The sequence below is a fragment of the Ictidomys tridecemlineatus genome, chromosome 9 (assembly GCF_052094955.1).
Source record: "Ictidomys tridecemlineatus isolate mIctTri1 chromosome 9, mIctTri1.hap1, whole genome shotgun sequence".
Lineage (NCBI taxonomy): Eukaryota > Metazoa > Chordata > Mammalia > Rodentia > Sciuridae > Ictidomys > Ictidomys tridecemlineatus.
In genome coordinates this window covers 82,801,941-82,817,002 of record NC_135485.1, presented here as the reverse complement: position 1 = coordinate 82,817,002, position 15,062 = coordinate 82,801,941, and the positions used below count along the sequence as shown (strand labels likewise).

The window sequence follows — 15,062 nt, the reverse complement described above, 5'->3', positions numbered from 1 at the left end:
CCATCCCTACATTCCTGTCCTGAAAGGAAGCCACTCAGAGGCAAGGTGGGTCCAACCACCTCCCATGTGTTCACTCATCACTGTGTTCCAGCAGTCACCCCAGTTAACAGTCCTGATAGAATAGGATGTGGCTCAGAATGTCACCCTCATGAGCTCTACCCTGCCACAGCTGCAGTTCTGCAGTGGGAGAAACTCAAAACCTCAAAACACATGCACATGAAAGAAAAGAGCAAGAGCCAGAGCTCAAACAGGGCCACATGTGGCAAGGACAGCTGGAGTGCCTAGGTTGGGACTCAGAATTATGTCAGTGGGGTGGCATTGCTGCTGACACCAGCATGATAACAGAGAGCCAGCCCTGCTCATTTTGGGGAGCAGTGTGTTGGGGAAGGCAGCAGAAATTGAGAGGCAGGATTGAGTTTGGCCCTAGGAGGAGGTTGGGTAAAAGGCCAGTGTGATTTGGAGGGCCTGGGCAGATAGAGAGAGGCCAGGGCACACCCCAAAGCCTGGAGACTGCACTAGATGTCCAGGGTTGTGAAACACCACCTCCCCTCTTACTCACAACTGAGAGCAAGGGGCATTGATAAGTTCCGTTTGTGTGCGGTTGCATCCAAGGTGGCTCGGCTAGGCACCTCTGTTTCCTTGACTCAGGAGGCTGAGAGTCCAGGCTCCACTGAGGCTCGGCGACTTAGGAGGCTGGGAGTCCAGGCTCCACTGAGGCTCGACTGGGAGGATCGGACTCTGAGTTTATGCCTGTGTTCCTGGTAGGATCCATGTTGGCTGAGCCTCAGTGTTTTTGCAATGAGAGGATGGGTGACTGTCATGTCTTTATCACAGGACACACTTGCTAAATGGATTTGTTTGATCTGGGGAGGAAAGAGAGAGAGGGGAGTGGTGCTGGAGACAGGGATGCAGACAGGGGTCATGGACTTGGCATAACTCAGTCTTGGAGGTGATATCCCATCACCTGTACCCACTTCAATTCCCATGAATCCAGAGGCTGAGCCCCCTTGAGGTGAGGGGTGAACCGGTTCTGGGCAGCAGGATGCTGTGTTACCTCGGAGTCTCTGTGAGACCCCAACACTAGACACACTTGGCCCTTTAGAAATCTTAGGAGAAGCCTTGGGAAGTTGTATGGCAGAGGGGAGCAGCCTCTGCATCTCAGTCCCCTCCAACTTGCCATGGTGTAGAGAGGGAACTGCATCCACGATGGGACGGACATTGGCCACGTCCCTGTGTGGGACACAGGCCTGATTGAGTTGGGGTGCATTCTTTGTCTCTCCCCTTCTTGTGATTGTCCCATCTCTACATTTGTGCTTTAGCCACCTGTGAGTCCCATCTCTGGTTTCAGAGAGAATAGAGGGTGTTATGGGCCAATAGACACAATAAATCCTAGAGATTAGATGCTACCCTACTTTCCAGAAAAGACTGGGCACACCATGAGTTGCACAATGATGGGACCAGGGTCCAAAAGCTGCTGAGAGGGAAGGACTGGTTGTGAATGCATTTTTGAAGGCTCCAAGCTGGAACTCTAGTGGCACCAAGCAGGGCAGATGCTGGTGGGGATGTTTGGATAGTTGTTGGTGAACACCTGCGCACCTGAGATGTTTAGGCATGGAGGAGAAATCAGCAGCTCATAGGGCTTTTGAAAGTGGTCTTATGTGAAAAGAGGCTCAGGTATGGGCACAGGAAATGACATCATTGCCTTGACAATGGATCAAACAGAACATGGAACCCTGGTATCCAGGCACCCACTTAACTGACCAAGCCATCCGAGCTCATTTGGTTGGAGAAACTGGAGTGAGAAGGATGTTCTCCTGTGGTTGCAAACAATGCCGAGCCTCAGGCTCCCAAGAATCTCAGGGGGGCCAACTAGCCCTTTTGTGGATGCACTGGGTGAGGCTTCATCTTAGACGCCAGAGCCTCTGGCAATTGTCGCACAGGAGCTCAAGAGTAACAGTGAGTAGCACAGGGCAGGTGAGCCCAGCAGGCCCTCTAGTCTGATCCCTGATGAATGGCCCAGGACTCCTATTCTGACTGTGTGTGTGTGTGTGTGTGTGTGTGTGTGTGTGTGTGTGTGTGTTTGTACTGATGGGAACTGTCCCATTGTGCTTTGACTCTAGTGTATTGGCACAAGTCATTTTTCTGTTTGTCACCATTTCCATTTTGAACCCACCATTCTTGGTCCCAACCCAGGGTGAAAATGATGAGAACACGGAGGAGCCCTTCAGGGTACAGAGCCTTGAACCTTACAGGCAGAACCAGCTTAGGAATGAGCTCCTGCCTGTCATTTGTGGGAGGAACCTACATTTCAGCAGCAACATGGGGTTAATCTCCTGGGATTCCATCCCCACCCAGCAGGTGCTGGATCTCTTGTTCCCAAGGTAAGCACCAGACCACCAAGCCCAAGTGTGTAGCCCCCTCATGCCTGTCTTGCGGCTGCCATGTGCCTCTCAGGGACCCAAAGGTTTGTGATACCTAATGAGATAGAGGACCACACTCATAGTGGAATGTCAGCCCCAAATGGGACGAGTCCTGGAGGTGCCTGCCACAGCCTTGCAAGGGGAGTGAACTCCCCTCTCAGGCAGAGAAACCATCCTGACTCCAGCTGATCCACAGAGGTTCGTGGAGCAGTCCCCACACAGTGGGCACCACAGCTCAATGGTGTGCACTGAGATCATTCCCAGGTGGACTCAGCGAGGCCAGGTGGTCTTTCTGGTGTGATATTGGCTTTGTGAAGAACGTAGATCTGTGCCAGAGGCGTCTCAAAACTCAGGCCTTTGGAAAAGCACTTTTGGGTTAATAAAGACATGTTAATTTCCATAGTGCGACAGAGCATCCTAGCTGGGACATAGCTGGACAGGGGCTTTGGACATGGCGGCTCCCACACCCAGAGATATGTGGGAATCAGCAGTTTGGGCTCATTCACTGATGAACATGGAGAAATCACCCACTGTGTGAAGACACGTTTCCAGTCACGTTTTATAATTCATTGAAAAATGGGGTGCAAATGACTGCCATTGTGTCCCTTTTCATGGGGGTCAGCCTCAAACCGCAGGTGCCATGAGTACATATCCTACATGTGACTGCATCCCTGACTCCATGGGGCATAACTGCACGTTGTCCTCTTCAGTGACTATGGTGGACCCCTGGACCAACTTCAACATAGAATGGGCTTGGGGTCAAGAGGGTGGGCTCCTGTTTCTAGAGTAGGGACCTTCAAGGTGATTTGACTTGGGAAGGCTGAGGAAAGACTGCTCTCCCCAGTGTAGGGTCAGAGGTTTTCTCTGGAGGCCGTGGCATAGGCAAGGCCAGGGTTTTGCTGACTCCACATTTTCCTCCCCACAGTGCCTCACCTTCCTTCCTGGGGACCTGGGTGAACCTCTACTCCGAGGCTTCCCATCAGCCTCCAGGCTTTCTGAGTCTGCAGCAGCTGCTATCCATGTGGCTCCTGCTGGGTGGCTTGAACCTGGAACACCAAGCACACCACCTCCTGGCCCCAATTGAAGATGGCAAATCAAGCCAGGCAAAGCCTGAGAGCCAGGCGGACTGTGGTGAGTACCTAAGGGTATATGAGGAAAGGTCCGACTCTTGTCCCACTGCAGGGAGTCTGTATGCCTGGTGTTGGGCTGGAAATTAGAACAAGCGTTTGTCCATTCAGGAAGTGACCCCAGTCTGCAAAGAGGTCCTGTGTGGGCTAAGGGCCTGAGTTCTTCCTGGCAGCAGGGGTATTGTCTGTCTGTGCGAAGGTCAGGGCAAGGCAGTCATGTTGGCATCTTTTCTCCTCTAGCTACAAGCTCAGTTCCTGTCACGGCTCCTCAGCCAACCCCAGAGCCAGAGCCTTCTCCCAGGGAAGGGGAAGATCTGGAGTCCAGGACATCAGGGGTCTCCACTCCGTCCTCCCCAAGGCCCCAATATAACAAGCGGATGAGGGGCAGGTGCCTCATTCACGTCTACCTGGAAAACGAAAGGACAACACAGTATAGGAGCATCCTGGTGAGTCGTCGAGCAGGGGAGTCTCCTGGGAGCCCACAGTGAGGAAGACCGAGTCAACAGCAAACACTTTGGACTAGGCCTGTCTTCTTGAACTGGAGATTCTGGAAGGTCAGGAAGGAGAGCAGAAAGTGAGGAAGAGAGAGGCGGGAGAGCAGCAGCATGCCAAGTCTGGGTGCGAGTGGGCCTGCGTGTTTTGGGGTGTGCAGGTCAGAAGTGCAGGAGTGAGTGCTGGGTTCAGAGGAGGTCAGAGAAATATCGAGGGTACAGGCCATCCTCTACTGACCTTGGTATTGAGGAGGAGTATATTGAACCGTGGAGGTTAAAGCAGAGGAGTTGGCAGTTATTTTCTTGTGTGTGGAAGGGGATATGTTGCTGGTTGAAGGGAAGGGAGCCATTGTAGAATGATTAGGGTGGGTAGGTGTGGGTCACAGAGAGCTGGGGGCCTTGGAGGGGCCCATTAGTGTCCTAGTTTGCATTTATGTGAATAGAGATTTAGCGGCTCTCTCTGCAGAATTTTCCTGGGTGTGGAGTATCCATCATGAGACTCTGGTGTCCACCTCCAGGGGAGCCATGTTGAACCACTGCACCTGCTGGGTCCGAACCTCCTGACACCCTAGCAAGCACTGACACTCTCGAGCTCAGCAACTTCCATGCCTATCATTAAAGAGTCCTAGTGTGTGTTGTGCCCTGTCTGTCAGGACCAAAGCACCTACGGTTTGTGCCTGGTTCACACAAAAATGCAGCTGCATCCCAGACCAGAGCAGGGATATGGAAGTCCACTGGACCATTCCTCCCATCTTGATGGGACTAGAGTGTGTCTGTACAAAGCCTTTTGGTCCTTATTCCCTTGTCCCTGTAGGGCATAGCAGGTTGAAGCAAACTCTTGTACCAAGATTGGACTAGAGGCTCATAGGTAGACCCCACATGATCACATGAAGGCCTCAGGTAGCAGGGTATCAAGATGGTGCCCTTGTGTTGAGAGCTCACTTGTCTCTGATTGTCCTTGAGCACTGTCCTCTGGGTAGCTACTCCCAAATTCCCTCTCTGATGAGCTTTCTCCAACCCTGCTCAGGTGACCTGCCAGGACAGGGCTCCAGTCATCATCCGCAGGGCCTTAGATGCACACTTGCTCCAGCAGGAGGACCCAGAAAACTACGAGCTTCTGCAAATTCTCTCGAACCATCAGAGTAAGTGGAACCATCAGAGGGTAGGGAGCAGTGAGTCACAGTGGGCTCACGATAACTGGGAGCCAAAACACAGTGTGCATTGACCCAGTGCCCAGGATGAGTATGGTAGGACTTGTGCATAAAACAAAGTGTAATGATGGGGCATAAATCTGCAGGTTCTTCATGTTCCCCAGGGGCTGTGGACCTGCCTATCATGTGTTCTTTCCTTGGCCTGGGGAGGCATTGCAAAGATATTATCCACAAGGGGCCAAGAAGAGCGGCTTCTTTGTCTTGTGTCAAGAAGACAGACAACCACAGGGTGCCTACTTTGGCGGCCTTTCCTGTCCTAGATGAGTACATGAGAAAAGCAGTTCAATGAAGAATCATTTCTGGCTTCCAATCTTTCTATTCATTGCAAACTGAGTCCACTTAGGACCAGAGGCCATTTCTAGAGAGAAGAGTGTGGTAGAATAGAACCCTTCACAGCTTGTAAACTCTTCTTGGAGAGAGAGAAAGAGAGAGAGAGAGAGAGAGAGAGAGAGAGAGAGAGAGAGAGAGAGAGAGAGAGAGAGAGAGAGAGAGAAAGAAGAAGAAGAAAGAGGAGGAGGAGGAGGAGGACGAGGAGGAGGAGGACAAGGATGAGGAGGACCAGGAGAAGGAGGACATGGAGGAGGAGAAGGAGAAGTAGAAAAATGACAATAAGTTGAAGGAGGAGACCATGAATAAGAAGGTCAAGATGACTTTAAGAAGAAGCATGAGGAGAAGATGAAGAAGAACAAGAACAAGAAGGAGAAACACAAGCCGAACAAGAAGTATAACAATAAATTGATTAAAAATGTGAATGAGAATTATACTCATGAGGACGAAATGCAGAAGTGGGGAACTCAAGAGAAATATATATCTCTGGATGGCACAGTCCTGCTGTGGACATCCTCCACCTATGCTCAAAACACCTCCAAACCATACCCCTCCAATTAGTGTAGCCCTTTATGAGTGGCAAGGTGGAGGCACCCACCATCAAGAACTCTTCCCCAAACCCACCTGTGATCATTGCTGCAGTGGGGAGAAAACCTTGAACACATGAGTCTTTGGGGACCAATCCAGATACAAAGTCTAGCTGTTTGTCTTTGGTGGGTCCAACGTGAACTAAGAGGGTCTGGGGTACAAGGGGCTATTTCCTTGAAAGGTGTTCCTGTAGTGGACCTCCTGTGCATAGAGGGTCCTCAGGGAGGAATCAGTGGGGAGTCTTTGGTGGAACAGTAGCTGGATTCGGGGGCTCTCAGGTCTGTGTTTGAGACCTGAGCTGGCAGAGGCTCCCAGTTGTGGGGGATGTTGGGTAGTGTATTCCTTGAGTGTCACCTACCACGCCTCTGCCCCTGACTCTCCAGAGCTGAGGATCCCTGCTGATGGAAACGTATATTACGCCCTGGATGGCAGAGTCGATTATACCATTCTTCTTCGGGAAACAGCTGTCAGCAAGTTGTTTAAAGTCAAGCCAAAGGAGGTAAACAGCCACCTTCTTCAGTCTTTACTCCTGGTGCCACTCCACATCCTCCAAGGGGACAAGAACCTCAGGTTCTGGATGGATGTTGTAGAATGCCCACAGAGCCAATGCCAGGCTGGGTGGGGTGCAGGTGCTGGGCTTTGCTGATGTTGTCATCCCCCACAGTTCTTGGAGCCTTCTGTGGCTGTGGCATCCAGGATCCCAGCAGCTGTGAGCAGCAGCTCTGCGGTGGCTGCAGGACCATTGCCCCAGGCCACCCAAAGCAATGAGTGGTGCATGAGAAAAGTCACCAGTAGCAGCTCCTCACTGCTTCACTCCAGCGAGCAGGTGGAAGACAGCCGCTTTGTCCACGTCCTCCTAGAGGGACAGAGCCTGAGGGAGACAAAGCGCATCCTGGTAAGCCTGACAGCAGGGCTGCCTCCTGGGTGTCCACACAGTGGAAGGCAGGAGACACAGCTAACCCTGGGGCTGTGGTGGGAAATTAAGGAGAGGTCAGTCTTAAGGGCTTGACCTGAGGGGGGAGAGCCTCAGCATGCCCAGCTGCAGCGGTGAGTGGGCCTGTGTATTGTGGGTTTGGCAGGCCAGAAGTGCAGACGGAAGTGCTGTGGACAGATGAAGGCAGAGATATGTCCAGGGTGTAGGCTGCAGTGCCTTGAACTTGGTATTCTCAATGAGTGAGGTTGGAGCAGAGGAGCTGGCAGTGACTTGTCACATGTGTAGGAGGGGGTGTGTTCCTGGTGGCAGGGAAGAGAACCTCCTTAGCATGACTAGGTGTGGAAATTTGGGGTCGGGATCACCTGGGGGCTCATGCCAAAGCTTCGGAATGTCAGCCTTTGCATGTATGTAAATACGGAACTAAAGTGGTTCTTGGCAGAATTTCTATGGATGTGCAGTAGACACGCTAATGCTGCAGGTGTCCAGCTGCAGAGGAGACATGTTCAGTGACTGCCAGTGCTGAGTCAAGTACATCATTAGAGCCAGACCCGCACCGAGCTTCCAGAGCCCAGGGCCTCTCCAGGCTATCATGAAGCACTCAAGTGCACACTCTTGTATCTGAGTCTGTTTTGTGTAGTGGCAGTCAGGACCAAAATTTTCAGTGCATATGCCTCTTCCACCCACAAAGGCAGCCTGCATCCCAGAGCACACTTGGTACACAGATCCCTGGCCCACTGCTGTCATCTCAGTGAGATGAGAGTGTGCATAGGCAGCTTGGTCCTTTGACCTGAGTGGAATGTGGCTCCCCAGGGGGAGGGGAGATGGCAGGTACAGGCAGATATTTGTACCAGGATTGTTCTAGTAGCACGTTGCATGAACCCAGGTGTTATATGGAGGCCACACTCAGGTAGCATGATAACAAGATTGTGCCCTTGTATATGTAGCTAACATTTCTCCTGAATGTTTGACCACAGTCTTCTGGGTAACTCTTCTAAAAGCCATTCTCTGATGACATTTGTCCCACCCTGATCTAGGTGATGTGTCAGGAAAGGGTGACAAGCCTCATCCGCAGGGCCTTGGACCAAAATTTGTTGCAGCATGAGGATGTGGACAACTTTGAGCTGCTGAGAATGATGTCTCTGCATGAGAGTAAGTAGGACAATCAGACAGTGGGGAGACATGATCCACAGTGGGCTCAGGATAACTCACAGCCAAGAGAAAGTGGGCCTTGGCCCTAAAATAGCCAGAGTGTGGTGGGCCTTGTGCAGGAAACCAAGTGCAGTGATGGGCGTGTCCAATGTGGAGGTGCTCAATGAGGCCCCAGGGGGCTGCTGGACCTCCCTAAATGTGTTCTCCCCTGGACCTGGTCTGGCAATGCAAAGCTAATATCGATGAGGGCAAGGCAGAGAGAGGCTCAATCCATCATCAGTTTGGTTTATGGCTCACTGATAAAGATGCCTTCAAATGAAGAGGAGCAGAGCATGGGTCCTGATTGGATCAGCATTGCTATGGACGGAAGCAGCACAGGTCCCAATCCATGGCCAGGATATGAGAAATCCTGCCTACTCAAAAATGTCAGGATTGCAGCAACTGGGAACAGGACTCAGTGAAGAGGAAGTCAAGGCCAGGGGACAGCCTGTTTGGGTTCTTTTTGGAACAATTCCAAGTCCTCTGTGCCTGGGTGCCCATCTCCTGAAGATATCAGAATGGCCAGGTTATTATTCCTTCCAGCAACAAAGAAGGGCATCTGAAGAACAGAGGCCACAATGCTGAGCTGTCCACAATTCCAGTGCTCTTTCCTTTCTTGTGAGCCAGACACTCCTAGCCTCCACCATCCCAGCCTGTCCACAGTAGAACCCACCATCTGTCGGACACGTAAGTGAGTTTTCCCATTTTCACACACCGCCTCATTTGGGTTGTCTCTGTCTCACACATAAGGAAGACTGAGGTGCAAGGAGCTGGGCAAGGGGCAGTGTGTGCGAATCTCAGGGACTTGGGAGGCAGTGCAGGGGGATGGGGATTTCCAAACAGCCTCAGAAACTTATGGAGACTCTGTACCCAAGTAAAAAGGCCTCGGAATGGTCTCAGTGCTTAAGTGCCTCTGGTTTTATCCCTAGTAAAAAAATAAGCCAGTCAAAAGGAATTACCAAACCGAGAATCTACAAAGGTGATTTCAGAAACAGACTTTCAACCCATGCCACGCATCAGTTGAGAGCAGGCTGCAGACCAGGGGAGGTTTGTGTGTAACAGACGTCAAAAGGGAGGACTACGGGGGCCCTGGAACCCACTAGGTGTGATGGCATCTATGCCTTATGGCAGGAGGGTGGCAGTGATGCTGGCCCTCTCCTAGATTTTGGAAACCTTGTTTTCATTAGGGAAGCTTTATGGAGGTGGAATCTATTTTAGCAATCCTGGTCCAGATGAGTGCTGACTACAACAGGTACAAGCCTATCCAGAATGTGGTGTCTGTTATTTAGTCTTTCCTGACTGTGACAATGACAAAGAAAGGAAGTCACTTGTCTTTGGTCTTGGTTTCACTCCTGGCCATTGATTGAGAACTGATTTCATCTTGGACTACTGAACAGAGGCTGCATCTGGGCAAAAGAGTGTGATAGATTTGAACTCCTCAGGACGCCCTGCCATTGCCAGAGAAAGAAGGAGAAGGAGGAGGAGGAGAAAGAGACACTCCTGAGTGGAGAGAGGATCACACGATGAAGAGCAGGAGGAAGAAGAAGAAAAAGAAGGAGGTGAACAGAAGGAAGTGTGGAGGGAGACACACAAGAAGAAGAACGAGAAGGAATCATGTAAGAACAAGAAAAAGACCCAGAAAGAACTACAAGAAGATGCAGGACAGAAAGAAGAGCCAGAAGTAGAACAAGAACCAGAATAAAAGTACCAAGCAGACAGCTCCTGATGAGAAACAAGGGGAAGGAGAGCGAACCTAGAAAACAATAGAGTTATCCAGGGCACCACCCTGCTGAAGTCCTCCCAGGTCCATGCCCAACACACCTCTGATGGATACCACCTCCCTTCCGCGTATTCATTCATGAGTGGATTCATCCAGGGCAAGGGGATAAATTCGCCCATCATCGAATGCTTCCCTGAATGCCCATGTGTGAGCATAACTGCACAGGAGCCTTGCCAATCCTGATGCAGAGCCTAGCAGTGTCCCTTTGGCAGATCCAACCTGCACTGAGAAGTTCTGGGCCCAAGGTGCTGTTTCCATTGCCAGGTGCTCTTTTGGTTTAGAATCCTGTACATCATCTTCTCCAGGGAAGAATCACTAAGGGAGTCTTTGGTGGCACTGTAGCTGGATAGGAGGGCTCTCAATTTTGGTGCAGGCTCGCCCTGGCGGAGACTCTCAGGGGTTGTGGGTGTTTGTGGTATAATACTTGAGTGCCACCTAACAATTCTCTCCACTTTGCTCTGCAGAAATCAAGGTCCCTGACCACTCACTCATGTATCTGTCCATGAATCCACAAATAAAATATTATTTCATCGTGATGAAACGCCTCGAGGTCAAGGGAAAGGAGGTAAACACCTACCTTATTCAAGCTGTACTTGTGCTGCCATTCCACTCCCACCTGGAAAAATAAGAAGCCTGAGCACCTGGACATATGTGCTAGAAGCCCATAGAGCCAACTGACAGGCTGGGGTGGCTTTCTTTTTCTGGGTTTGCTGATGTTCCATCCCCCACAGTTCTCAGAATCAACCTGCAAGTCCTCCAGGCCGCTTTCCCACAGGCAGGTGGGAGACACCTGCTTAATTCGTGTCCACTTAGAAACACAAAGTCCAAAGATGGCCAAGACTGTTTTGGTAAGCCTGGGAGCAGGGGTGTCCCCTGGTGCTTACACCTGGGTGGGGAGCAGACACTGGTCCAATACCATGAACTCATGCCCTCTTGAATTTGGAGCTTCTGGATGATCAGGAGGATAGATGGGAATCAAGAAGGAAGAGGTCAGTGTGAAGGGCTGGAGCTGAGATGAGGGAGAGCAGCAGTTTGTTCACCGCCATGTCTGAGGGAGTCTGTGTGTCAGGTGGCAGCATGCAGTCCAGAAGGGCAGAGGCAGGTATGGGTGACAGATGAGAACAGGCCAGGACCTAGGTTGCAGGTTCCACTCTATGGGATGCTGGCATCTATGGAGCAGGACACCAGTATGAGGTTCTGCATGTTCCTTGAACAAGGAGCTGAGAGGGTCTCTCTGCAGAGTCAGTATGGATGTGGAGCAAGCACACTAATTGTCCAGGTAACCCAATGACCACCCTTGCCGTATGAGGTGCCCTCCTACACCCCAGCCAGCACTGAGCCTCTGGAGGCCAGGAGCTCTTGTGGTTATCTTTCGTCACTCCTGTGAGTGGTCATGTTCCTGGGTCTGATTTGGGCCCTGGCAATCCAGACCAAAGCCTCTAGGTTTTGTGCCTAGGCCATTCCCAATGCCGCCTGCATCCTCGGGTAGACCTGGGATCTTGGAGGCTATTGTCCCATTCCTCCCAACTTGTGGGATGAGACTGCATCTGTATGCAGGTAGTGGGGTCCTTTCACTTGGAGAGAAGTGCAGCTCCACAAAGAGCAATGGCAGGTCCAGGAAGTCCTATGTACAAGGATTGGGCTAGTAGCCTATGGGAAGAGCCCACGCAATGAGCAGGAGGTCAGCCTCAGGTAGTAGGGTCATGGATGTTGCCCTTGTATTTAGAGTGGAGGTGCCTCCAGAATGCCCCTGCCCACTGTCCTTGAGTAGTCACTTCAAGGCCCATTTCCTGAAGGCCTGTCTCCCATGCTGCTCCAGGTGACCTGCCACGATCGGGCTCCTGTCGTCATCCGCAGGGCCCTCGAGCTACACTTGCTTACTCAGGAGAAGCCGGAGGAATATGAGCTGGGCCAAATCATCTCTCACTGTCAGAGTAAGTGGGACAATCAGATGACAGAGAGCAAGGGTCAGGATGTGGACTCAGGTCAACTCTTAGCACCAAAGAGTAGTCTCTGACCCCCAAGAACACTCCAACAGGGTGTGTTGGGCTCGTGCACAAAGCCAACTGCACTTCTGCTGGTGTAAGCTCTCCAAGTGTTTTGGTATACCCCAGTGGCTAGTGCGGCTCCCCACCATGTGCCCTGCCCAGGACATGAACAGGCATCCAAAGCTGACATCATTGAGGAGTGAGGAGGAAAGCCTCTTTCCAGGGGCAGTATGGTTCTGTGGTCTGAGATAGGAGTGGTTTCAGAGGAACATGGGAATGCATGGGCTAAAGAGGGAACTGGCATTTTGTGGACTGAAGCAGTAGGATTGAAAGCCTTCTGTGTGACCAGAAAACCACTGCCTTGGCAGAGAATTGCCAAGATTCTAGCAAGCAGTAACAGGATGAAATTGGGAAGAAAACACAGCCTGGGAGACAGCTTGAATCATCTGTTTTTGCATAAATTCCATGGTCTTCCGCACCTGAGTCCACTAGCCAAGGAGTGATCCCAATAGCCAGGTTATGATCCCTAACTAAAGTCAGATGAGGGCTTCCTGAGCACGTAGCCACAGAGCTCATCTGATAATAATGTCAGCGCTTTTTCATTGGTTGGTTGGTTGGTTTTTGTGAGCCAAACACCTCAGCAGCCATTATCCCATCCTATGTATGCTGAAGACCACCATCCCAATGAGTTCTAGGATCACTGGTCTCCTATCTTAACCTTCTGTTAGGTTAGTAGAGTCTATGGAAGAGGAAGTCTGTCTGGGGCCTTGGTAGCCTAAGAAATTCATAGCAGAGATCCCCACATCCAACCCAGAAGGGATGGAGAACAGGCTCTAGGTTAGAGGAGGGCGACAGGAAAGAGGTGTTCAGAGGAAGGAGAAGCTGGCTTTTGTATTCCCCCACTCAAGGTCATGGCACCACTGGGCCATACACCATGTTGGAGGGAAGCAGTCCCTTTGCTGGTCTTTGGAATCATTGTTCTCAGGAGGGCAGCATTTGGAATGTGGCCTCCATTCTCAGAAGCCTAGTTCACATGGAGGCAGGCTCCACCAATGCAGAAGCGTGGCTCTAATGTGGTATCCGTGCTGGTCAGCCTGTCCTCACTGTGGCCATACTTGAGGAATCCTAGGCCTTTTCTCTGGGTTTCACAACTTTTTCTTTGGTTGTGCACTGAGGCTGTCCATAAAGCTCTAGTGTGTGGCAGTGGAGAGCTCCTCAGCCCTTGCCACAAAGGCATAGACTGGGAGAGAGAGAACAAGGCTGGGAGAGAGGGAGAGAGAGAAAGACGGAGAAGAGAAGGAGGACCTCTACTTGGAGAATGAGGATTCAGTGGAGCCAACAGGGACAAGGTACTGTTGCCCAGGGTGCACCCCTGTTTAGGTCTTCCTCCAACCATGCTCAACCTTTCTTCCAGTCCCTCCCACCCCCCAGTAGTGTATTCATCTTGAATGAGAATTTCATGTTGACATCAGAGCACTCCCATCCAATGCTTCCCTCCAAACCCACCTGTGAAGATGGCTCATGTGGGGTCTGAATCTTCGGCAAAGGGCCTTTTGTGGGAGATTTCAGATGCAAACCCTAGTGGTGTGCTTTGGCAGATGCAAGAGGACCTGGGATGTTTTGGAGTCCAAAGCCTTTGGTAGGAACAGACATTAGGTGTGTTGAAGTGCTCTGCCTAGTTTTTCCTAAGGGAGGACTGTGGAGGCTGTCTTGTTGGTATTGGTGCTGAATTGGAGAGCTCTCAGGTGTGTGGCTCAGTTCATTTCTGGCACAGGCTCTCAGATGTTGGGGTGTCCCAGAGAGCACCTCCTGAGCCACCTTATTGTGTACACCCCTCTCTCCCCAGAGCTGAGGATTCCAGCGCAGGCCAACGTATTTTACGCAAAGAACCCTCACACAAAACCCAACTTCGTGCTGAGGAAAAGGAGCCTCTCCCAAAAGAATGATGAGTGGATCCAGCCTCAACCTCCCTCTCGTCCTGCAAAGAAGGCTCCAGCCCTCCTGAGGATGCTTGCAAAACCATTCTGCTGGTGTGTGCCTGGGCGGGGCTGAGGCAGCCCAGGAATATATACATTGATTACTATTGGCTTAAAAGTTTGAATCTATAGTTTGCCATTGTCCTTGACCCTGTTTAGTAACACAGTTGTTACTCTATCCTGTATTTGTTGTTTCCATTAATATATTATTATTTTAAAATATATATGTTTTTGTTACCTGATCTACTGTGATGATTTGTTACCTGATCTACTGTGATGGTTTTTGATCAAAATTGTGCATTTGATGATAATGAATGCCATGCATTTAGTAACCTGTAGAGTCTAGACAATTAATGAATGTCTACTGTTGCATGGACTGGTCTGCAAAGTCCTGTAGCATTTGAGCTTGTGTGAGGGCTTCATAGGGCTTGCAAAAAGTCCAGGTCAGATGGTCCTGCATGAAGCTTAGCTCCTAGTGGTCTCCTCCACAGCATAAGGGCCAAGGAGAAACCCACTTCCACACAGAAGATGGGAAGCTACCTTAAGAAGGTGATCGTAGGTGTGGGACCCTCTTGCTAGGACCCTTTTTCTATTGGGCCAAAACTGTGCTCTGAATGTGCTTGCTGAGAAGAGCTTGAAATTTCCTGATTGAAACAGTTCATGCAAGCTGCTTCCACTTGCAGGAACAAAGTGTGTTCTCGTTGAGCACTTTGGGGTGTCCCAGGTTGCACTAGAGTGTGTCAGAAGCACTTGTAATGATTGGCATTCACGGTTTCACATTGAAGCCTCTGTGCCATCTGTCAACCACTGATGGCTGCAAGTGGGTACCCTGCCTTTCAATGAGTTTTCTGAAAAAGTAGGAGTTTTGAAGAACTGATCTTCTCAGCATTCCCCTTGCCTCCCCAAGTTGGGTGATGTCAATTATACAGGCTTCCTTGGGAGCACACATTTTATATTGAGCTGAAATTGGACTCTGGATGCGATTGCTGAAAATAGCTGGGGAATGGGAGAATGGAAGCTGTTTGCTGCAAG

General features: G+C 50.8%; 2 protein-coding genes across 4 annotated transcripts in view; both read left to right on the top strand.

Annotated features, from left to right (window-relative positions):
• LOC144366850 (adherens junction-associated protein 1-like) overlaps window positions 1-15,062 on the top strand; it is a 103,175-nt gene that overhangs the window by 35,768 nt on the left and 52,345 nt on the right. The gene's annotated exons all lie outside the window — the stretch shown is intronic.
• LOC144366846 (uncharacterized) lies at window positions 955-14,272 on the top strand. Of its 3 annotated transcripts, XM_078021691.1 has the most exons (11): window positions 2,163-2,381; window positions 3,346-3,551; window positions 3,788-3,993; window positions 5,066-5,180; window positions 6,548-6,663; window positions 6,829-7,059; window positions 8,133-8,247; window positions 10,531-10,631; window positions 10,798-10,914; window positions 11,886-12,000; window positions 13,901-14,272. In XM_078021691.1, exons 1-11 carry the CDS (start codon window positions 2,320-2,322, stop codon window positions 14,104-14,106), a joined length of 1,590 nt encoding a protein of 529 aa, XP_077877817.1. In that variant the 5' UTR covers window positions 2,163-2,319; the 3' UTR covers window positions 14,107-14,272. The 3 variants fall into 3 exon arrangements, with proteins under 3 accessions (XP_077877819.1, XP_077877818.1, XP_077877817.1); XM_078021692.1 differs by lacking the exon at window positions 10,798-10,914 and having other exon boundaries at window positions 2,147-2,381; XM_078021693.1 differs by lacking the exons at window positions 6,548-6,663; window positions 6,829-7,059; window positions 8,133-8,247 and having other exon boundaries at window positions 955-2,381.